Source organism: Oncorhynchus nerka, unplaced genomic scaffold (assembly GCF_034236695.1).
Source record: "Oncorhynchus nerka isolate Pitt River unplaced genomic scaffold, Oner_Uvic_2.0 unplaced_scaffold_2335, whole genome shotgun sequence".
Classification (NCBI taxonomy): Eukaryota; Metazoa; Chordata; class Actinopteri; order Salmoniformes; family Salmonidae; genus Oncorhynchus; species Oncorhynchus nerka.
Window position 1 is genome coordinate 14,849 of NW_027038961.1, and position 25,857 is coordinate 40,705.

General features: G+C 42.0%; 1 protein-coding gene across 4 annotated transcripts; it reads left to right on the forward strand.

The window, feature by feature from the left end:
* Positions 1-1,642: 1,642 nt before the first annotated feature.
* On the forward strand, positions 1,643-25,258 carry LOC135567230 (NLR family CARD domain-containing protein 3-like). 4 transcript variants are annotated; one of them, XM_065014651.1, is made up of 10 exons: positions 1,643-1,827; positions 3,352-3,453; positions 14,449-14,565; positions 14,732-14,816; positions 14,946-15,174; positions 15,859-17,626; positions 18,159-18,332; positions 21,727-21,900; positions 22,071-22,117; positions 23,952-25,258. In XM_065014651.1, exons 1-10 carry the CDS (start codon positions 1,655-1,657, stop codon positions 24,500-24,502), a joined length of 3,420 nt encoding a protein of 1,139 aa, XP_064870723.1. In that variant the 5' UTR covers positions 1,643-1,654; the 3' UTR covers positions 24,503-25,258. The 4 variants fall into 4 exon arrangements, with proteins under 4 accessions (XP_064870723.1, XP_064870724.1, XP_064870725.1 ...); XM_065014652.1 differs by lacking the exon at positions 3,352-3,453 and having other exon boundaries at positions 23,952-25,254; XM_065014653.1 differs by lacking the exons at positions 1,643-1,827; positions 3,352-3,453 and adding an exon at positions 11,467-14,141 and having other exon boundaries at positions 23,952-25,252.
* Positions 25,259-25,857: the final 599 nt, after the last annotated feature.

Genomic DNA, 25,857 nt, shown 5'->3' on the forward strand with positions numbered 1-25,857 from the left:
CCAACATGCTGGATCTCTGTTTAGTTGTTACTGTGTTAACCACAACCAACATGCTGGATCTCTGTTTAGTTGTTACTGTGTTAACCACAACCAACATGCTGGATCTCTGTTTAGTTGTTACTGTGTTAACCACAACCAACATGCTGGATCTCTGTTTAGTTGTTACTGTGTTAACCACAACCAACATGCTGGATCTCTGTTTAGTTGTTACTGTGTTAACCACAACCAACATGCTGGATCTCTGTTTAGTTGTTACTGTGTTAACCACAACCAACATGCTGGATCTCTGTTTAGTTGTTACTGTGTTAACCACAACCAACATGCTGGATCTCTGTTTAGTTGTTACTGTGTTAACCACAACCAACATGCTGGATCTCTGTTTAGTTGTTACTGTGTTAACCACAACCAACATGCTGGATCTCTGTTTAGTTGTTACTGTGTTAACCACAACCAACATGCTGGATCTCTGTTTAGTTGTTACTGTGTTAACCACAACCAACATGCTGGATCTCTGTTTAGTTGTTACTGTGTTAACCACAACCAACATGCTGGATCTCTGTTTAGTTGTTACTGTGTTAACCACAACCAACATGCTGGATCTCTGTTTAGTTGTTACTGTGTTAACCACAACCAACATGCTGGATCTCTGTTTAGTTGTTACTGTGTTAACCACAACCAACATGCTGGATCTCTGTTTAGTTGTTACTGTGTTAACCACAACCAACATGCTGGATCTCTGTTTAGTTGTTACTGTGTTAACCACAACCAACATGCTGGATCTCTGTTTAGTTGTTACTGTGTTAACCACAACCAACATGCTGGATCTCTGTTTAGTTGTTACTGTGTTAACCACAACCAACATGCTGGATCTCTGTTTAGTTGTTACTGTGTTAACCACAACCAACATGCTGGTTTAGTTGTTACTGTGTTAACCACAACCAACATGTTCTCTGTTTAGTTGTTACTGTGTTAACCACAACCAACATGCTGGATCTCTGTTTAGTTGTTACTGTGTTAACCACAACCAACATGCTGGATCTCTGTTTAGTTGTTACTGTGTTAACCACAACCAACATGCTGGATCTCTGTTTAGTTGTCACTGTGTTAACCACAACCAACATGCTGGATCTCTGTTTAGTTGTCACTGTGTTAACCACAACCAACATGCTGGATCTCTGTTTAGTTGTCACTGTGTTAACCACAACCAACATGCTGGATCTCTGTTTAGTTGTCACTGTGTTAACCACAACCAACATGCTGGATCTCTGTTTAGTTGTTACTGTGTTAACCACAACCAACATGCTGGATCTCTGTTTAGTTGTTACTGTGTTAACCACAACCAACATGCTGGATCTCTGTTTAGTTGTTACTGTGTTAACCACAACCAACATGCTGGATCTCTGTTTAGTTGTTACTTGTTACTGTTAACCACAACCAACATGCTGGATCTCTGTTTAGTTGTTACTGTGTTAACCACAACCAACATGCTGGATCTCTGTTTAGTTGTTACTGTGTTAACCACAACCAACATGCTGGATCTCTGTTTAGTTGTTACTGTGTTAACCACAACCAACATGCTGGATCTCTGTTTAGTTGTTACTGTGTTAACCACAACCAACATGCTGGATCTCTGTTTAGGGGTCAGAGCTCTATAATGAATCTCTCTGGGAAGAGAGTGGAGGGGGTTCCTGCCTCTAAAATGAGTCTCTCTGGGAAGAGAGTGGAGGGGGTTCCTGCCTCTAAAATGAGTCTCTCTGGGAAGAGAGTGGAGGGGGTTCCTGCCTCTAAAATGAAACTCTCCGGTGAACATGACACCAGATCTAAGAGGTAAGAAAACAATGTTGTTTAAGAATTTACAAGGAGTGTATTTCCAAAACGCTATATCCATCAGAAATGTTTTTGGGGCCCACTACAAACTGCTATATGGGTCCACTAATACAGACGGCTATATGGGTCTACTAATACAGACGGATATATGGGTCTACTAATACAGACGGCTATATGGGTCCACTAATACAGACGGATATATGGTTCCACTAATACAGACGGCTATATGGGTCTACTAATACAGACGGCTATATGGGTCCACTAATACAGACGGATATATGGTTCCACTAATACAGACGGCTATATGGGTCTACTAATACAGACGGCTATATGGGTCTACTAATACGGACGGCTATATGGGTCTACTAATACGGACGGCTATATGGGTCTACTAATACAGACGGCTATATGGGTCCACTAATACAGACGGATATATGGGTCCACTAATACAGACGGCTATATGGGTCCACTAATACAGACGGATATATGTGTCCACTAATACAGACGGATATATGGGTCCACTAATACAGACGGATATATGGGTCTACTAATACAGACGGCTATATGGGTCTACTAATACAGACGGCTATATGGTTCCACTAATACAGACGGATATATGGTTCCACTAATACAGGACTGGTAAAGGTCCAGTGCACTACTTTTGTGAATAAAAATGTATTTTTAAATTCAGATCCTTCAGCACCCTCAGCTGCCCTACTTCCAGTGGCTTTGGACTGTGATATGTGGTTGTCTCAACTAGCTTTCTTCAGATGAATGCACTTACTGTAAATCGTTCTGGATAAGAGCGTCTGCTAAACCAGGGCTTCTCTATCCTGTCTGGACTCGTTTCAATGTAAGATGTTTGATATAATTTTCACATGACATGACCACTTTGCCTCCTGTTAAAACCTGTTACTCCTACCCCCTACTTTTTCGAACATTCTGTTAAAAATCGCGTAACATTTCAGCGCCCTGCTACTCATGCCAGGAATATAGTATATGCATATGATTAGTATGTGTGGATAGAAAACACTCAGACGTTTATAAAACTGGTTAAATCACGGCTGTGACTATAACAGAACGTGCGTTTCATCGAAAAGTGCAGGAAAATCTGATCACTGAAAATGGAAAAATATATCAATGCGCCACTTCAACCGATTGATAAAGGTGAACCACATTAAAATGGGGCCGAGGTTGCAATACCTACAGCTTCCACACGATGTCAACAGTCTTGTCATTTGCCTAGGCTTTGTTTCTTGGTCAAACGAAGAAGAGACAGCCCATTTCTTCAGGTCTCCGACCGGATATTTTGGTTGAGATTTACCCGGACATTATTTCCAGACGTACAGCTATAGAATATACATCGCCTCGTGATCAATTTGATCGCTTATTAACGTTTACTAATACCTAAAGTTGCATTACAAAAGTATTTCGAAGTGTTTTGTGAAAGTTTATCGTCGACTTTTTTCATTTTAAAAAATGACGTTGCGTTAAAAAACGATGTTTTTTTCCTTGATCACACAGTCTTCATAGATCGATATCTAGGCTATATATGGATCGGAAAAAAAGACCCAATAGTGATGTTTATGGGACATCTAGGAGTGCCAACAAAGAAGATGGTCAAAGGTAATGAATGTTTTATATTTTATTTGAGCGGTTTGTGTAGCGCCGACTATGCTAATTATTTTGTTTACGTCCCCTGCGGGTCTTTTGGGGTGTTGCATGCTATCAGATAATAGCTTCTCATGCTTTCGCCGAAAAGTATTTTAAAAATCTGACTTGTTGCCTGGATTCACAACGAGTGTAGCTTTAATTCAATACCCTGCATGTGTATTTTAATGAACGTTTGAGTTTTAACGAGTGCTATTAGCATTTAGCGTAGCGCATTTGCATTTCCAGATGTCTAGATGGGACGCCTGCGTGTCAGGTAGGAGCAAGAGGTTTTAATTATTGCCTAGTATGTTGGCAGGCATAACCTTATTGTTTTTACTAGTTCTGATCGTTGTTACAAGCTGAATTCTGACAATATAAACCGTTTTATCAACACACTCTTCACTCCTGTTTAAACCAAACAGGGTTCTCTTTTGCTTAATATCCGGAATCACTGAAAGTTCTATATAGAATCCCTTTTATAGGGTTCCTTTGATCAGAACTCTAGAGGTTCTTCTTCACTAAACCAAAATGGTTCCATATAGAACCCTGCATGGTACCATTTATGAATTATGGATACTACTATTACAGAGTAACATTTTTAGCTAGAATGTAATTTAATAAACAATTATATAATGGATAAAAGAATACCAGCATAGTTATTTTAGAATGTATTGTCTTTCTATGCAAACATAGTTTAGAAATATGCACTGGTGGCCAGGAAGGCATCTCTTATGAATGTTAATCCAAGTCATCTCTGGCTGACTTCTTTACAGTACAATACAGTACAATACAATACAGCACAGTACAGTACAATACAGTACAATACAATACAGCACAGTACAGTACAATACAATACAGTACAATACAGTACAATACAATACATTACAGTACAATACAGTACAATACAGTACAGTACAATACAGTACAGTACAATACAGTACAGTACAATACAGTACAATACAGTACAATACAGTACAATACAGTACAGTACAGTACAATACAATACAGTACAATACAGTACAATACAATACAATACAATACAGTACAGTACAATACAGTACAATATAATACAATACAGTACAGTACAATACAGTACAATACAGTACAGTACAATACAGTACAGTAGAGTACAATACAATACAGTACAATACAGTACAATACAATACAGCACAGTACAGTACAATACAATACAGTACATTACAATACAGTACAATATAATACATTACAGTACAGTACAATACAGTACAATATAATACATTACAGTACAGTACAATACAGTACAGTACAATACAGTACAGTACAGTACAATACAGTACAGTACAATACAGTACAATACAATACAGTACAATACATTGCAATACAATACAGTACAGTACAATACAGCACAGTGCAGTACAGCACAGTGCAGTACAGTACAGTACAATACAATACAGTACAATACAGTACAGTACAATACAGTACAATACAGTACAGTACAGTACAATACAATACAGTAGAGTACAATACAATACAATACAATATAGTACAATACAGTACAGTACAGTACAATACAGTACAGTACAATACAATACAATACAGTACAATACCATGCAATACAGTACAATACAATACAGTACAGTACAATACAGTACAGTGCAGTACAGTACAGTACAATACAGTACAGTACAATACAATACAATACAGTACAATACAATACAGTACAATACAATGCAATACAGTACAATACAATACAGTACAGTACAATACAGTACAGTACAATACAATACAATACAAATACAATACAGTACAATACAGCACAATACAGTACAGTACAGTACAATACAGTACAATACAATACAGTACAGTACAGTACAATACAATACAGTACAGTACAATACAGTACAGTACAATACAGTACAATACAATACAGTACAGTACAATACAGTACAATACAGTACAGTACAATACAATACAATACAGTACAATACAATACAATACAATACAGTACATTGTATTGAGGATGTGAACCCAGCAGTCCTCCAGTGGTCAGATCAATTCCGCCCATTTTTTCCAGTGCTGGACCGGGATTCGAACTGGCCACTTTTCAGCCACAGGTCCAACTCCTGCCAAAGCCCCAACTCCTTAGCCGCTGGGCCAAAACCTGAGTTAATCTTCAGAAATAAGCATTAGTTAATATGCCAAAATGTAGACAAAATGCTATGCAGCCATACTCTGCATGACCAAAAGTATGTGGACACCTGCTCGTCATCTCATTCTAAAATCATGGGCATTAATAGGGAGTTGTTCCCCCTTTTGTTGCTTTAACAGCCTCCACTCTTCTGGGATTGCTTTCCACTAAATATTGGAACATTGCTGAGGGGACTTACTTCCATTCAGCTACAAGAGCATTATTGAGGTTGGGCGATTAGGTCTGGCTCGCAGTCAGTGTTCCAATTGATCCAAACAATGTTCGATTGGGGTTGAGGTCAGGGCTCTGTGCAGATCATTCAAGTTCTTCCACACCGATCTCGACAAACCATTTATGTGTGGACCTCGCTTTGTGCACGGGGGCATTGTCAAGTTGAAACAGGAAAAGTCTTCACCAAACTGCTGCCACAAAGTTGGAAGCACAGAATTGTCTAGAATGTCATTGTATGCTGTAGCGTTTATATTTCCCTTTACTGGAACTAAGGGGCTTTGCCCTTTTGTGAAAAACAACCGCAGACCATTTTTCCTCCTCCACCAAACTTTACAGTGGGCATTGCGGCAGGTAGCGTTCTCCTGGCATCCGCAAAACCCAGATTCATCTGACGGACAGCCAGATGGTGAAGTGTTATTCATAACTCCAGAGAACACATTTCCACTGCTCCAGAGTCCAATGTCGGTGATCTTAGGCTTGTGTGTGGCTGCTCGGCCATGGAAACCCATTTCATGAAGCTCCCAACTAACAGTTATTGTGCTGACGTTGCTTCCAGAGGCAGTTTTGAACTCTGTAGTGAGTTTAGCACCTGAGGAGAGACCATTTTTATGCGTTTCAGCACTCGGCGGTGTAGCCGTTGATGCTGCTAGACGTTTCCACTTCACAATAACAGCACTTACAGGGAAACTCTAGCAGGGCACAAATTTTACGAACTGACTTGGTAGAAAGGTGGCATCCTATGAAGGTGCCAAGTTGAAAGTCACTGAGCTCTTTAGTAAGGCTATTCTACAGAAAATGTTTGTCTATGGAGATAGCATGGTGGTGTGCTACACCTGTCAGCAACGGATGAGGCTGAAATAGCCAAATCCACTTATTTGAAGGGGTGCCTACATACTTTATGTACACTACCGGTCAAATGTTTTAAAACACCTACTCATTCAAGAGTTTTTCTTTATTTTTACTATTTTCTACATTGCAGAATAATAGTGAAGACATCAAAACTATGAAATAACACATATGGAATCATGTAGTAACCAAGAAAGTGTTAAACAAATAAAAATATATTTTATATTTTATATTCTTCAAATAGCCACCCTTTGCCTTGATGACAGCTTTGCACACTCTAGGCATTCTCTCAACCAGCTTCACCTGGAATGCTTTTCCAACAGTCTTGACGGAGTTCCCACATATGCTGAGCCCTTGTTGGCTGCTTTTTCTTCAATCTGCTGTCTGACTCATCCCAAACCATCTCAATCGGGTTGAGGTCAGTGGATTGTGGAGGCCAGGTCATCTGATGCAGCACTCCATCACTCTCTTTCTTGGTAAAATAGCCCTTACACAGCCTGGAGGTGTGTTTTGAACCCAGGTCTAATCTCTCTATCGGAACTAGCCACTCCTACTGCCAGTATATATATAGACACCTGACAGAACCCAGATCTTATCTCTCTATCAGTACTAGCCACTCTTACTGCCAGTATATATATAGACCACCTGATAGAACCCAGGTCTTATCTCTCTATCAGTACTAGCCACTCCTACTGCCAGTATATATATAGACCACCTGACAGAACCCAGGTCTTATCTCTCTATCAGTACTAGCCTAGTTAAAGTCAGAACAAAGCTGGCTGAATAAAGAGGCGGCACATAAAGTTAGGTAATTGTCAGACATTATATAGTCAGAGTAGGTTTGAGCTGTAGTCACTTATCATGCTGACTGACCTGATGGTCTCTGTAGGAAATGTTGTGAAAAATATCTGGCCTTGGCTACATCCTCTGTCCTGCTACTGGTAGGCCTATAATGTTATGTGAACTGATCTGGGCCCGGTTAGGCTAAGTTCATCCTTATTAAAATCACATTTGAAAACATTCGTAATCTAACTCCTGCCTCAGACCAATCACAGAACAGTGCATTCGGAAAGTATTCAGACCCCTTGACTTCTTCCTCATTTTGGTACGTTACAGCCTTATTCTGAAAGGGTCCCTGCCTCTGATTAACACCCCCACAGCATGATGCTGCCACCACCATGCTTCTAGCAAGAGTCCTGGTGGTTCCAAACGTCTTCCATTTACATTTACATTTACATTTAAGTCATTTAGCAGACGCTCTTATCCAGAGCGACTTACAAATTGGTGCATTCACCTTATGACATCCAGTGGAACAGTAGTGCATCTAAATCTTTTAAGGGGGGGGGGGTGAGAGGGATTACTTTATCCTATCCTAGGTATTCCTTAAAGAGGTGGGGTTTCAGGTGTCTCCGGAAGGTGGTGATTGACTCCGCTGTCCTGGCGTCGTGAGGGAGTTTGTTCCACCATTGGGGGGCCAGAGCAGCGAACAGTTTTGACTGGGCTGAGCGGGAACTGTACTTCCTCAGTGGTAGGGAGGCGAGCAGGCCAGAGGTGGATGAACGCAGTGCCCTTGTTTGGGTGTAGGGCCTGATCAGAGCCTGGAGGTACTGAGGTGCCGTTCCCCTCACAGCTCCGTATGCAAGCACCATGGTCTTGTAGCGGATGCGAGCTTCAACTGGAAGCCAGTGGAGAGAGCGGAGGAGCGGGGTGACGTGAGAGAACTTGGGAAGGTTGAACACCAGACGGGCTGCGGCGTTCTGGATGAGTTGTAGGGGTTTAATGGCACAGGCAGGGAGCCCAGCCAACAGCGAGTTGCAGTAATCCAGACGGGAGATGACGAGTGCCTGGATTAGGGCCTGCGCCGCTTCCTGTGTGAGGCAGGGTCGTACTCTGCAGATGTTGTAGAGCATGAACCTACAGGAACGGGCCACCGCCTTGATGTTAGTTGAGAACGACAGGGTGTTGTCCAGGATCACGCCAAGGTTCTTAGCGCTCTGGGAGGAGGACACAATGGAGTTGTCAACCGTGATGGCGAGATCATGGAACGGGCAGTCCTTCCCCGGGAGGAAGAGCAGCTCCGTCTTGCCGAGGTTCAGCTTGAGGTGGTGATCCGTCATCCACACTGATATGTCTGCCAGACATGCAGAGATGCGATTCGCCACCTGATCATCAGAAGGGGGAAAGGAGAAGATTAATTGTGTGTCGTCTGCATAGCAATGATAGGAGAGACCATGTGAGGTTATGACAGAGCCAAGTGACTTGGTGTATAATAGGAGAATAGGAGAGGGCCTAGAACAGAGCCCTGGGGGACACCAGTGGTGAGAGCACGTGGTGTGGAGACGGATTCTCGCCACGCCACCTGGTAGGAGCGACCTGTCAGGTAGGACGCAATCCAAGCGTGGGCCGCGCCGGAGATGCCCAACTCGGAGAGGGTGGAGAGGAGGATCTGATGGTTCACAGTATCGAAGGCAGCCGATAGGTCTAGAAGGATGAGAGCAGAGGAGAGAGAGTTAGCTTTAGCAGTGCGGAGCGCCTCCGTGATACAGAGAAGAGCAGTCTCAGTTGAATGACTAGTCTTGAAACCTGACTGATTTGGATCAAGAAGGTCATTCTGAGAGAGATAGCGGGAGAGCTGGCCAAGGACGGCACGTTCAAGAGTTTAGGAGAGAAAAGAAAGAAGGGATACTGGTCTGTAGTTGTTGACATCGGAGGGATCGAGTGTAGGTTTTTTCAGAAGGGGTGCAACTCTCGCTCTCTTGAAGACGGAAGGGACGTAGCCAGCGGTCAGGGATGAGTTGATGAGCGAGGTGAGGTAAGGGAGAAGGTCTCCGGAAATGGTCTGGAGAAGAGAGGAGGGGATAGGGTCAAGCGGGCAGGTTGTTGGGCGGCCGGCCGTCACAAGACGCGAGATTTCATCTGGAGAGAGGGGGAGAAAGAGGTCAGAGCACAGGGTAGGGCAGTGTGAGCAGAACCAGCGGTGTCGTTTGACTTAGCAAACGAGGATCGGATGTCGTCGACCTTCTTTTCAAAATGGTTGACGAAGTCATCTGCAGAGAGGGAGGAGGGGGGGGAGGGGGAGGAGGATTCAGGAGGGAGGAGAAGGTTGCAAAGAGCTTCCTAGGGTTAGAGTTAGATGCTTGGAATTTAGAGTGGTAGAAAGTGGCTTTAGCAGCAGAGAGAGAAGAGGAAAATGTAGAGAGGAGGGAGTGAAAGGATGTCAGGTCCGCAGGGAGGCGAGTTTTCCTCCATTTCCGCTCGGCTGCCCGGAGCCCTGTTCTGTGAGCTCGCAATGAGTCGTTGAGCCACGGAGCGGGAGGGGAGGACCGAGCCGGCCTGGAGGATAGGGGACATAGAGAGTCAAAGGATGCAAAAAGGGAGGAGAGGAGGGTTGAGGAGGCAGAATCAGGAGATAGGTTGGAGAAGGTTTGAGCAGAGGGAAGAGATGATAGGATGGAAGAGGAGAGAGTAGCGGGGGTGAGAGAGTGAAGGTTGGGACGGCGCGATACCATCCGAGTAGGGGCAGTGTGGGAAGTGTTGGATGAGAGCGAGAGGGAGAAGGATACAAGGTAGTGGTCGGAGACTTGGAGGGGAGTTGCAATGAGGTTAGTGGAAGAACAGCATCTAGTAAAGATGAGGTCGAGCGTATTTCCTGCCTTGTGAGTAGGGGGGGAAGGTGAGAGGGTGAGGTCAAAAGAGGAGAGTGGAAAGAAGGAGGCAGAGAGGAATGAGTCAAAGGTAGACGTGGGGAGGTTAAAGTCGCCCAGAACTGTGAGAGGTGAGCCGTCCTCAGGAAAGGAGCTTATCAAGGCATCAAGCTCATTGATGAACTCTCCGAGGGAACCTGGAGGGCGATAAATGATAAGGATGTTAAGCTTGAAAGGGCTGGTAACTGTGACAGCATGGAATTCAAAGGAGGCGATAGACAGATGGGTAAGGGGAGAAAGAGAGAATGACCACTTGGGAGAGATGAGGATCCCGGTGCCACCACCCCGCTGACCAGAAGCTCTCGGGGTGTGCGAGAACACGTGGGCAGACGAAGAGAGAGCAGTAGGAGTAGCAGTGTTGTCTGTGGTGACCCATGTTTCCGTCAGTGCCAAGAAGTCGAGGGACTGGAGGGAGGCATAGGCTGAGATGAACTCTGCCTTGTTGGCCGCAGATCGGCAGTTCCAGAGGCTACCGGAGACCTGGAACTCCACGTGGGTCGTGCGCTGGGACCACCAGATTAGGGTGGCCGCGGCCACGCGGTGTGGAGCGTTTGTATGGTCTGTGCAGAGAGGAGAGAACAGGGATAGACAGACACATAGTTGACAGGCTACACAAGAGGCTACGCTAATGCAAAGGAGATTGGAATGACAAGTGGACTACACGTCTCGAGTGTTCAGAAAGTTAAGCTTACGTAGCAAGAATCTTATTGACTAAAATGATTAAAATGATACAGTACTGCTGAAGTAGGCTAGCTGGCAGAGGCTGCGTTGTTGACTATGTAGGCTAGCTGGCAGTGTCTGCGTTGTTGACACTACACTAATCAAGTCGTTCCGTTGAGTGTAATGGTTTCTACTGTGCTGCTATTCGGGGCTAGCTAGCAGTGTTGATTTACGTTACGTTGCGTTAAAAGAACGACAATAGCTGGCTAGCTAACCTAGGAAATCGCTCAAGACTACACAATTATCTTTGATACAAAGACGGCTATGTAGCTAGCTATGTAGCTAGCTACGATCAAACAAATCAAGCCGTTGTACTGTAATGAAATGAAAAATGTGATACTACCTGTGGAGCGAAGCGAAATGCGACCGGATTGTTGAGTGCGGAAGTTCTGTTACGTTAAGGACGACGAATAGCTGGCTAGCTAACCTCGGTAAATTAAGATAATCACTCTAAAACTACACACTCTAAACTACACAATTATCTTGGATACGAAGACAGCAAAGACAACTATGTAGCTAGCTAACACTACACTAATCAAGTCGTTCAGTTGAGTGTAAGTTGTGCTGCTAATCGGTAGACGGTGGACTAGCTAACGGTAGACGTTAGCTAGCTAGCTAGCTGCAGGGCGGTGTAGACTGCGTTAGGACGACGAAATACGATAATTACGCAATTATCTATGATACAAAGACGACTATGTAGCTAGCTAAGAAGAAAAATTGCTAAGATTAGACAAATCAAACCGTTGTACTATAATGAAATGTAATGAAATGTAATACTACCTGCGGACCGAGTGCAGATGCGACCGCTCGCTCCAACCCGGAGGCTCTCATTTAAGAATGATGGAGGCCACTGTGTTCTTTGGGACCTTCAATGCAGCAGAAATTGTTTTGTACCCTCAACACAATCCTGTCTCGGCGCTCTATGGACAATTCCTTCAACATCATGGCTTGGTTTTTGCTCTGACATGCACTGTCAACTGTGGGACCTTAAATAAACAGGTGTGTGCCTTTCCAAATCATGTCCAATCAATTGAATTAACCACAGGTGGACTCCAATCAAGTTGTAGAAACATCTTAAGGATGATCAATGGAAAACAGGATGCACCTGAACACAATTTAGAGGTTCATAGCAAAGGGTCTGACTACTTATGTAAATAAAGTATTTAATCTTTTTTTTTTTATAAATTAGCAAAAAAGACTAAAAATCTGTTTTCACTTTGTCTTTATGGGGTATTAAAATCTATCACTTGATGGTTTCATTTAAGAAAACAAATCATCACGTTTTTTTTCTGTGTGCAAAATGCTGCTATACATCTGCCTCATCTCAGAGAAATCAGTAGTACTGATTGTGGTACTGGTTTTACCCAGTCAAATGTAACAAACAACAAACGTTTTAATAAAGAACTGTACAAATGATTCGTTTGTGACATCAATATTATAAAATGTACAAAAATATATATATATATGTACAGTAATATGAGATACGTATGTAAACATTTATTTTTTTAATTTAGCAGATGTTTTTATCCAGGGCCCTGTTTTCCAAAATCATCTTGAGGCTCAGTTCATCGTTAGAACCTTTGTAGGTGCCATCTCTGAGCTGTTGCCGAAAACGGCCAAAAGGCCAAAACTTTAATAGATTTCACCATGTGAAACATTATGGAGTAATAAACTATGCAACCATTTCTGTGTTTTTTTGGGTAATATGAACATCCACTTGAGTCGGGTGTCAGGTGGCTTTTACTGGTTCCATTTCTGTATTTGACCACTAGGGGGAGACATTGACAACAGTAGCCCTTCACCCTGAGGACCAACCTGTATAGTCTACCACACTTTCTCTCATTAGCACCACCAGCTGAAGAGAGTTCTCTCCCTAAGTGTCTTCCCCTGCTCTATATCACGTGTCAGACTCCACAGAGGGCAGAGTGTCTGCAGGTTTTCACTCCTTCTTTGTACTTGTTTGATTAATTAAGGTCACTAATTACTAAGGAACTCCCCTCACCTGATTGTCTAGGTCTTAATCGAAAGGAAAAACCAAGAAGCAGCAGACACTAGGCCCTCCATGGAATGAGTTTGACACCCCTGCCCTACATGAACTTGTCCATTGTCTTTGTATGGTTATTCTGATGAAAGTAATGGTGAGCGATGGTTGCGCATTTTCCTTTTCAATGAGGATAGAATTCTGGGGTTGGACCTCGACTCACACTGGTTGAGCACCCTCCACCTCTTTCCAGTCTAAACATCATGAAATAAATTGAGACAAATTACAGACAGCAGTTTAAAAGTAGCAAATAAAACTGAATTGATTGAACATGAAATGTATTTCAATATGAATGAAAAGCGTCTGTAGCTGTAACTGTTTTATATTTTAATCTCAGTTTTCATTTGAAGCATCATTTTTCACGTCGCTTGTTTGTATCAATCGCAAAGACTTTGGCAACTTTGTATTTGTAGTCAACTTTGTTCTGAAGTTATCGGTGGTCACTGAGAGACGGATAAACCATGTGATATTATGTTTAGCAGAGATCTTCTGTGTTCAAAGTGACAATGCACTTAGCTGTTCTACGAGTGGTGTGAGGCAGGCGTTACATTAAGAGCGTTTTCAAGTAAAACATTAATAACGATTGTCTTGGGAAAAATCTCTGTTACGAATTCCCTGTGGTAACTGTTATCAGCACCTCACAACCCCAAGCAGTACACTCCACTCCCAACCCCCCAAGAGCCTGAGAGTCTAGGGGGAACCATAAACCAGCTTCTCAAAATGTGCCCTGAAAGGTTGCTAGGCAGGTTGCTAGGGGGTTGCTAGGGAGTATGCTAGGGTGGTTGCTAGGGAGGTTGCTAGGGACGGGACATCTGCCCATCATCGTGACTCTGCAGGTTACACAATATTCTCAGTCTCCCTCAAGCAGTGACAGAGAGCAACATCTCTGCCCATCCAACAGCTGGACTCAATAACATCTTTCTGGACTTATGGGATGGTGTGTGTTCACAAAGTGAGTTGTGTGACATGTGTATATTGTTCTTCATAGTTAGTTGTTAATAATATTGTCTGCTGTCTTTGTGTATATGAATTGTAATATGTACAGGTAGCAGATACATGTTCATCCAGTCCTTCCCTTGTTAATAGTTTTGTTGCTCTCGTAATTGCTTGAAACAAGAAAATCACTTTTACATATATATATATATATATATATATATATATATATATATATGTTGTTTTGGAATGAAACTCTTCTTATTTTTCCCCATCTGAGCTCAGAGTAGATGAGAGATGTAATGTTTGTCTCTGTTGTGTTGAAGCCCAATCAAGCAGGAGAGACCAGCCTCCCCTGTACCCAGCTGTGTGTCCATGAAGAGTGACCGGTCTATGACGCATTCTATAGTGTTTAGAGAGGGAGACTTTTCTACTGAACAAAGGTAAGAAGAACTCAAGGGTCATGGTCAGCGAGTTAAACAACACTGATTCTAGTAATTTCTCCTCTCCCATTTTCCCATTTCTTAATTTTTTAAATGTATTTTGTGTGTGTGTGTGTGTGTGTGTGTGTGTGTGTGTGTGTGCAATCCTTTGATGTTTTGTCAACAGAGACCAACAGGAGACATCAGAGTCAGAGATTCTTAGTGGTCAGTCTTCCCAGAGTCATCAAACAGGTCTGGACTCCATATTCAGTGTATGTGGTCCTGTTATGTACATTTGTTTTTGTTTACCTCAAGTATAGTTGATCTGTCAATCATTCATTAATGTGTTAATGAGAAAGTATTTCTTCTCTTGCTTAAATTATTTACTTTATTTATTTCAGTTGCTTGAAGAGAATTTGATGACATTTGTGAACAACGAGCTGAAGAGGTACAAGAGGATTCTTAGTCCAGAATTCCCAGAAGGCTTTGAGAGTCAGAAGCAGGATAAGGAAGTGGTGGATGCTGAAGATGAGAAGCAGGAGAGCAGTGCCAGAGAGGGGGCTCTGAAGATCACACTGCACGTCCTGAGGAAAATGAACCAGAAGGAGCTTGCTGACACACTGGAGAAAAGTAAGATCTGTCTGCCTCATGTTGAATGCTGTTTTATAACAAACATTTAAAAGCTGTAGCTAAAGTACTGTAGCCTTAACACAACCCCTGATGACCTCATCAAGTAGCAGCAGAATGTGTTGTGTTGATTCATTTATACAGTGTCACGATCGTCGTTGTAATCAGACTCAGACCAAAGCGCAGCGTGGAATCGGTTCGACATCTTTTTATTATAAGAGAACCGAACCATTTCAAAAAAAAAAAAACGATACGTGAACCTCAAGCAGCGCTCACAGGCAACTACACAGAAACAAGATCCCACCTAAACCAGTGGGGAAATGGCTGCCTAAATATGATCCCCAATCAGAGACAACGATAAACAGTTGCCTCTTATTGGGAACCATACCAGGCCAACATAGAAATACACAACCTAGAAGGAACACCCCCCTAGTCACACCCCGACCTAACCAAAATAGAGAATAAAAAAGGCTCTCTATGGTCAGGGCGTGACATACAGAGAGAAGAGAGGAGAGACAAAGAGAGAGATAATAATACCATCAAAAATACCAATAACAATATCATCAGTCACTCCAGTGTGTAATGCATTATGAAAACATTTACACAATATAATTGAAAACTGTTCGACACTTTATAACATTAAAACAGACATAATATTAATATCATCTGTGTTATTTCTTCATTCAGATGAGCTTGCTGTGATTTGCCAACGTGAACTCAAATCTAATCTAAAGAAGAAGTTTCAATGTGTATTTGAGGGGATCGCTAAACAAGGAAACCCAACACTTCTCAATAAGATCTACACAGAGCTCTACATCACAGAGGGTGGAACAGGAGAGGTCAATAATGAACATGAGCTGAGACAGATTGAGACAACAACCAGGAAACAAGCAAGACCAGAGACTGCAATCAAATGTAACGACATCTTCAAACCCTTAACTGGACAAGACAAACTTATCAGAACTGTGCTGACAAAGGGAGTCGCTGGCATTGGAAAAACAGTCTCTGTGCAGAAGTTCATTCTGGACTGGGCTGAAGGAAAAGCAAATCAGGATGTCCAATTTGTATTTTCATTCCCTTTTCGGGAGCTGAATTTGATGAAAAGGGAAAAACACACTTTGATTGAACTTCTCAATCACTTCTCAATGGAAACCAAAGAATCAAGAATCTCCAACTATGACAAGTACAAAGTTCTGTTCATCTTTGATGGTCTGGATGAGTGCCGACTGCCCCTAGACTTCCAGAAGAACAAGATCTGTTGTGACGTCACAAAGTCAACCTCAGTGGATGTTCTGCTGACAAATCTCATCAAGGGAAATCTGCTTCCCTCTGCTCTCCTCTGGATAACTACCCGACCTGCAGCAGCCAATCAGATCCCCCCTGAGTGTGTTGACCAGGTGACAGAGGTACGAGGGTTTAATGACCCACAGAAGGAGGAGTACTTCAGGAAGAGATTCAGTGATGAGGACCTGGCCAGCAGAATCATCTCACACATAAAGACATCAAGGAGCCTCCACATCATGTGCCACATTCCAGTCTTTTGTTGGATTTCTGCAACAGTCCTTGAACACATGTTGAAACATAAGAGAGAAGAGGTGCCCAAGACTCTGACTGAGATGTACACACACCTTGTGGTGTTTCACACCAAACAGAAGAATGAAAAGTATCTTAGGAAAGAAGAGAGCATTCTGTCACTGGGAGAACTGGCTTTTCAGCAGCTTGTCAAGGGCAATCTGATTTTCTATGAGGAAGACCTGAAAGAGGCTGGAATTGATGTCAATGAAGCCTCATTGTACTCAGGATTGTGCACACAGATCTTTAAAGAGGAATGTGGGCTGTACCAGGACAAGGTGTACTGCTTCGTGCATCTGAGCATTCAGGAGTTTCTGGCTGCTGTATATGTGTTCATCTCATTCATCAACAACAATGAGAATCTAATGGCCGAACCTCAATCAACGTCCAGGAACATTTTTGCGCTGGTCAGAGACAAGCCTGAAGTTACTTTCTACAAGAGTGCTGTGGATAAAGCCTTACAAAGTGAGACGGGAAACCTGGACCTTTTCCTCCGCTTCCTTCTGGGCCTCTCGCTGGAGTCCAATCAGAAGCACTTACAAGGTCTACTGACAAAGACAGGAAGCAGTTCACAGAGCCATGAAGAAACAGTCAAGTACATCAAGGAGAAGATCAGGGAGAATCCCTCTCCAGAGAGGTGCATCAATCTGTTCCACTGTCTGAATGAACTGAATGACCATTCTCTAGTGGAGGAGATCCAAAGCTACCTGAGATCAGGAAGTCTCTCAGAAGCCAAACTGTCACATGCACAGTGGTCAGCTCTGGTCTTTGTGTTGCTGACTTCAGAAAAGGAGCTGGATGTGTTTGACCTGAAGAAATACTCCAGATCAGAGGAAGGTCTTCTGAGGCTGCTGCCAGTGGTCAAAGCCTCCAGAGCTGCTCTGTGAGTACATCAAATACATTTAAGTACTAATCAGCAGGATGAAATATTCAGTTCAGAGAAAATATTTATTATTGAAAAACATATTTAACCAGTGCATTGATGTTCACATTAGTATAACATAAGTATAATGGTGGAACAAACTCCCTCACGACGCCAGGACAGCGGAGTCAATCACCACCTTCCGGAGACACCTGAAACCCCACCTCTTTCAGGAATACCTAGGATAGGATAAAGTAATCCTTCTCACCCCCCCCCCTTAAAATATTTAGATGCACTATTGTAAAGTGGCTGTTCCACTGGATGTCTTAAGGTGAACGCACCAATTTGTAAGTCGCTCTGGATAAGAGCGTCTGCTAAATGACTTAAATGTAAATGTAAATGTATAACAATATGACCATAGAATTCTAGGAGACGGAAGGTGAATCTATATGTTGTTTGAGAGAATAAACTAAATGGATATGCCATTGTCCTTCTACACTACTGGTGTTAAACTAACATTGTGTTTGTGAAATCATGATGATCTCTTTATCAGGCTGTCAGGCTGTGGAGTCACAGAGAAAAGCTGTGCTTCTCTGGTCTCAGCTCTGAAGTCAAACCCCTCACATCTGAGAGAGCTGGATCTGACTAACAATGACCTGAAGGATTCAGGAGTGAAGCTGCTCTTTGCTGGACTGGGGAATCCCCACTGTAAACTGGAGACTCTGAGGTCAGTATTCCTGTAGTTGGTCAATAAGTGATAACTGTTCACCAGATCCACATGTGTTTACCAGGCACATAGTCCACACCATATGTGTTTGGACAGTATTTTCGGTTTTAAATGTGGTGCTATGCTCCAGCATTTAATATGGAATGTTTCATATTAGGTGACAGTAATCCATCATTGAAAATAAGAATTTGTTCTAAACTCACTTGCCTAGTTACAGTGCCTTGCGAAAGTATTCGGCCCCCTTGAACTTTGCGACCTTTTGCCACATTTCAGGCTTCAAACATAAAGATATAAAACTGTATTTTTTTGTGAAGAATCAACAACAAGTGGGACACAATCATGAAGTGGAACGACATTTATTGGATATTTCAAACCTTTTTAACAAATCAAAAACTGAAAAATTGGGCGTGCAAAATTATTCAGCCCCCTTATGTTAATACTTTGTAGCGCCACCTTTTGCTGCGATTACAGCTGTAAGTCGCTTGGGGTATGTCTCTATCAGTTTTGCACATTGAGAGACTGAAATGTTTTCCCATTCCTCCTTGCAAAACAGCTTGAGCTCAGTGAGGTTGGATGGAGAGCATTTGTGAACAGCAGTTTTCAGTTCTTTCCACAGATTGGATTCAGGTCTGGACTTTGACTTGGCCATTCTAACACCTGGATATGTTTATTTTTGAACCATTCCATTGTAGATTTTGCTTTATGTTTTGGATCATTGTCTTGTTGGAAGACAAAATCTCCGTCCCAGTCTCAGGTCTTTTGCAGACTCCATCAGGTTTTCTTCCAGAATGGTCCTGTATTTGGCTCCATCCATCTTCCCATCAATTTTAACCATCTTCCCTGTCCCTGCTGAAGAAAAGCAGGCCCAAACCATGATGCTGCCACCACCATGTTTGACAGTGGGGATGGTGTGTTCAGGGTGATGAGCTGTGTTGCTTTTACGCCAAACATAACATTTTGCATTGTTGCCAAAAAGTTCAATTTTGGTTTCATCTGACCAGAGCACCTTCTTCCACATGTTTGGTGTGTCTCCCAGGTGGCTTGTGGCAAACTTTAAACGACACGTTTTATGGATATCTTTAAGAAATGGCTTTCTTCTTGCCACTCTTCCATAAAGGCCAGATTTGTGCAATATACGACTGATTGTTGTCCTATGGACAGAGTCTCCCACCTCAGCTGTAGATCTCTGCAGTTCATCCAGAGTGATCATGGGCCTCTTGGCTGCATCTCTGATCAGTCTTCTCCTTGTATGAGCTGAAAGTTTAGAGGGACGGCCAGGTCTGGTAGATTTGCAGTGGTCTGATACTCCTTCTATTTCAATATTATCGCTTGCACAGTGCTCCTTGGGATGTTTAAAGCTTGGGAAATCTTTTTGTATCCAAATCCGGCTTCAAACTTCTTCACAACAGTATCTCGGACCTGCCTGGTGTGTTCCTTGTTCTTCATGATGCTCTCTGCGCTTTTAACGGACCTCTGAGACTATCACAGTGCAGGTGCATTTATACGGAGACTTGATTACACACAGGTGGATTGTATTTATCATCATTAGTCATTTAGGTCAACATTGGATCATTCAGAGATCCTCACTGAACTTCTGGGGAGAGTTTGCTGCACTGAACGTAAAGGGGCTGAATAATTTTGCACGCCAAATTTTTCAGTTTTTGATTTGTTAAAAAAGTTTGAAATATCCAATAAATGTCGTTCCACTTCATGATTGTGTCCCACTTGTTGTTGATTCTTCACAAAAAAAATACAGTTTTATATCTTTATGTTTGAAGCCTGAAATGTGGCAAAAGGTTGCAAGGGGGCCGAATACTTTCGCAAGGCACTGTAAATAAAGGTAAAAAACTATTGGGCAAAACATAACACAAGCAACATGAAATGCAAATTTGTGTTTGGAACCAAATACAGTCATGGCCAAAAGTTTTGAGAATGACACAAATATACATTTTCACAAAGTCTGCTGCCTCAGTATGTATGATGGCAATTTGCATATACTCCAGAATGTTATGAAGAGTGATCAGATGAATTGCAATTAACTGCAAAATCCCTCTTTGCCATGCAAATGAACTGAATCCCCCCAAAAACATTTCCACTGCATTTCTGCAGAAGGCTTTAGGGCGCCCAAGAAAGTCCAGCAAGCACCAGGACCGTCTCCTAAAGTTGATTCAGCTGCGGGATCGGGGAACCACCAGTACAGAGCTTGCTCAGGAATGGCAGCAGGCAGTTGTGAGTGCATCTGCACACACAGTGAGGCGAAGACTTTTGGAGGATGGTCTGGTGTCAAGAAGGGCAGCAAAGAAGCCACTTCTCTCAAGGAAAAACATCAGGGACAGACTGATATTCTGCAAAAGGTACAGGGATTGGACTGCTGAGGACTGGGGTAAAGTCATTTTCTCTGATGAATCCCCTTTCTGATTGTTTGGGACATCTGGAAAAAAGGTGAGCGCTACCATCAGTCCTGTGTCATGTCAACAGTAAAGCATCCTGAGACCATTCATGTGTGGGGTTGCTTCTCAGCCAAGGGAGTGGGCTCACTCACAAATTTGCCTAAGAACACAGCCATGAATAAAGAATGGTACCAACACATCCTCCGAGAGCAACTTCTCCCAACCATCCAGGAACAGTTTGGTGATGAACAATGCCTTTTCCAGCATGATGGAGTAAATTGCCATAAGGCAAAAGTGATAACTAAGTGGCTCGTGGAACAAAACATAGATATTTTGGGTCTATGGCCAGGAAATTCCCCAGACCTTAGTCCCATTGAGAACTTGTGGTCAATCCTCAAGAGGCGGGTGGACAAACAAAAACCCACAAATTCTGACAAACTCCAAGAATTGATTATGCAAGAATGGGCTGCTATCAGTCAGGATGTGGCCCAGAAGTTAATTGACAGCATGCCAGGGCGGATTGCATCAACTTCATATAATTGTCAATAAAAGCCTTTGACACTTGTGAAATGCTTGTAATAATACTTCAGTATTCCATAGTAACATCAGACAAAAAATATCGAAAGACACTGAAGCAGCAAACTTTGTGGAAATTAATATTTGTGTCATTCTCAAAACTTTTGGCCACGACTGTACAGCCACGTTTAAAATTTTAGCTTCACTGTCAAAATAGATATGATGTGAACTGTATACTCAATAGAATCTAAATCTGATACCTCACTGTCTGTCTTTTGACTGATACTGCTTTTTAAACTGGTCTGGTCAGTCTAATCAAATACTTGGACTATACATGTTTCTATCTAATAATGATATGTTCATTTATGAATAGATATGGCAGGTTTCAGGACACTGATATATCTGAATATGTTGGTAAAATATACTGTCACTGTATTTTCACCACTAAAGAATAGCAGTGTGGTTTGAAATGATTTTACCCTTTGCAGGCTGTCCCGATGTCAAGTCACAGAGGAAGGCTGTGCTTCTCTGGTCTCAGCTCTGAAGTCAAACCCCTCACACCTGAGAGAGCTGGACCTGAGCTACAATCACCCAGGAGACTCAGGAGTCAGACTGCTCTCTGCTAGACTGGAGGATCCACACTGCAGACTGGAGAAACTCAAGTATGTAGAGGGTTTATGTCAATGTTCATATCAGACATGTTTGAGTTATCAGGCTCGTTAAGACAAACATTCTTCAACCACTTGGACAAAGTTATATGCAGACCGTGTGTGTGTGTGTGTGTGTGTGTGTGTGACTCAATGACTGTCTGTTCTTCTGCTTACCGCTACAGTGTGGAACATGGTGGAGAGTACACAATGAAGCCTGGACTTAGAAAATGTGAGTGTTGACTGCTGTGAAGAATATGACTAAGAATAAGTCTTAATTCAAGTTAAGTCAAAGACCACCATCATTACTTACTTGGGTCATATTAAATATCAGCTGTAGTTCTACAGAAGCAGAAATCAGGGACACCAAAGTTTAGAAAGAGTTGCTTTGACACTGTGTGTTTCTGTGTATGTGGGTGGCATGTTTGTGTTACATTATAAATGTGTGTGTGGCATGTTTGTGTTACACACACACACACATTTCTAATGTAACACAAACATGCCACACACACACACACACACACACATATTTCTAATGTATGTGTGTGGAATATTTGTGTTACATTCTAAATGTGTGTGTGTGTGTGCAGGCAGTTGCACAGATTGAGGTCTATTTGTTCCCCAGCACCTGCCCCTTTGCCCTCACTAAGTACCTTTTTGGGTGGTGGTTTATACACTGACAAAGATTGATACACTGTATGTTATAGATACTTTTATACTGACCAAAAATATAAATATAAATGTGTATATATATATATATATATATATATATACGTATACTGACTGGTTTTCTGATCCACTCACCCAACATTTTTTAAAGGTATCTGTGACCAATTGATATCTGTATTTCCAGTCATGTAAAATCCATAAATGATGGCATTATTTATTTCCTTCAACAGACTGATTTCCTCATATAAACTGTAACTCAGTAAAATCTTTGAAATTGTTGCATGTTGCATTTATATTTTTGTTCAGTATAAAAGTATCTATAACATACAGTGTATCAATCTTTGTCAATCTTTGTCATATTATATATATAATATGCAGAACATCATTTTCGATGACCGCCGAGCACCGCCCGAATAGGCAGGAGAGCCAACTTCGGCAGAAGTCGTGACAGTATACGTATATATATATATAATATGCAGAACATAATTTTCCTCCTGCAGCGCAACACATCTTCATTGCATAGAGTTGATCAGGCTGTTGATTGTGGCTTGGGGAATGTTGTCCAACTAGTTAAGTAAAGGTCAAATATTACACATTTTTAAAAAAACTTTATTTAACTAGGCAAGTCAGTCAAGAACAAATTCTTATTTACAATGACAGCCAAACCAGGATGACGCTGGGCCAATTGGCAAAAGGCCTCCTGCGGGGACTGGGGCTGGGATTTAAAAAAAATTAAAGGACAAAACACACATATCGACAAGAGAGAGACCACAACACTACATCAAGAGAGACCTAAGACAACAACATGTCATGTGTTGCTGCCATGCTAACACAGCAGGGTAGCAACACAACATGCTAACACAGCAGGGTAGAAACACAACATGCTAACACAGCAGGGTAGCAACACAACATGCTAACACAGCAGGGTAGCAACACAACATGCTAACACAGCAGGGTAGCAACACAACATGCTAACACAGCAGGGTAGCAACACAACATGCTAACACAGCAGGGTAGCAACACAACATGCTAACACAGCAGGGTAGTAACACAACATGCTAACACAGCAGGGTAGAAACACAACATGACAACACAGCAGGGTAGCAACACAACATGACAACAACATGGTAGTAACACAAAATGGCAGATGCACAAAATAATGCTTGCACAAAACAGGGTACAAACATTATTGGGCACAGAAAACAGCACTAAGGCAAGAAGGTAGAGACAACAATACATCACTCAGAGCAGCCACAACTGTCAGTAAGAGTGTCCATGATTGAGTCTTTGAATGAAGAGATGGAGATAAAACTGCCCAGATTGAGTGTGAAAAGTGAGTTAACATTCTAATGTGAATGGTGATGATTTCTAATATTGTGTCTGGTTTCATCCAACAGATGCCTGTGATCTCACACTGGACCCAAACACAGCACACAGACTCCTCTCTCTGTCTGAGGAGAACAGAAAGGTGACACGGAGGAGACAGAAGCAGCCGTATCCTGATCACCCAGAGAGATTTGAGGACCGTGGACAAGTGCTCTGTAGAGAGCGTCTGACTGGGCGCTGTTACTGGGAGATAGAGTGGAGTGGGAGTGGGGCTGTTATAGGAGTGACATATAAAGGAATCAGCAGGAGAGGAGGTAATGACTGTGGGCTTGGATGGAATGACAAGTCCTGGAGTCTGCGCTGCTCTGACAACAGTTACTATGCCTGGCACAATAATGCTCACATTACCTTAGACGTCCCCCCCTCCAGCTCCCACAGAGTAGGAGTGTATCTGGACTGGCCAGCCGGCACTCTGTCCTTCTACAGTGTCTCCTCTGACACACTGACCCACCTGTACACATTCAACACCACATTCACTGAGCCCCTCTATCCAGGGTTTAGGGTTTATGACACCTCTTCAGTGTCCCTGTGTCAGGTGGTCCCTGTGTCAAACACAACATGATGTTTCACTCTAATCATGGTCATGTTCAGTAAGACACACTGGAGCAACAATGTAGAATATCTCTCTAGTGTGTAAACATATGATTGTAAATATTCATGAATAAACACCATTGACGTTGACAGACATTGTCAACTAGAGTCAGTCATTAATAGAATGAATCACCGCACTGTGTTGTAAAAACTGTTTTCATTTAGAAATCATTGATCTTGTTGTTATTGGGCTTCTTGGTGTTTGTAAATATTGTTGTCTGTAGAATGTTAATTTGTCAAATTCTTGACACAACAATCCTGTTTCTGTTTCAACTCAATTCCACTGAACGAAATAATAAATACAGTTAATCTAATAAAGTTAATCAACCAGATGAAAGAAGAGAAGTGTAAATGTTTTAATATTGATCAGAATATGACAGTACAGTAATAGATGAAAGAAGAGAGGTGTAAATGTTTTAATACTGATCAGAATATGACAGTACAGTAATAGATGGAAGAAGATAGGTGTAAATGTTTTAATATTGATCAGAATATGACAGTACAGTAATAGATGAAAGAAGAGAGGTGTAAATGTTTTAATATTGATCACAATATGACAGTACAGTAATAGATGGAAGAAGAGAGGTGGAAATGTTTTAATACTGATCAGAATATGACAGTACAGTAATAGATGGAAGAAGAGAGGTGTAAATGTTTTAATATTGATCACAATATGACAGTACAGTAATAGATGGAAGAAGAGAGGTGTAAATGTTTTAATACTGATCAGAATATGACAGTACAGTAATAGATGGAAGAAGATAGGTGTAAATGTTTTAATATTGATCAGAATATGACAGTACAGTAAATGGAGGACAGTAATAGATGGAAGAAGAGAGGTGTAAATGTTTTAATATTGATCAGAATATGACAGTACAGTAAATGGAGGACAGTAATAGATGGAAGAAGAGAGGTGTAAATGTTTTAATATTGATCAGAATATGACAGTACAGTAATAGATGGAAGAAGAGAGGTGTAAATGTTTTAATATTGATCACAATATGACAGTACAGTAATAGATGGAAGAAGAGAGGTGTAAATGTTTTAATATTGATCACAATATGACAGTACAGTAAATGGAGGACAGTAATAGGGGTTGTGTGAAATGGGTCTTATTCAGGTGAAAATAAATATTTTATGATCACACACACTAATCATTCTATGTTGTTACTACTGTATGATGCTGAGAGAAAAGGACACTAATCATTCTGTTGTTACTACTGTATGATGCTGAGAGAACAGAAGGGAGCACGGCTCATAATAATGGAGGCTACTGAAGGGAGCACGGCTCATAATAATGGAGGCTACTGAAGGGAGCACGGCTCA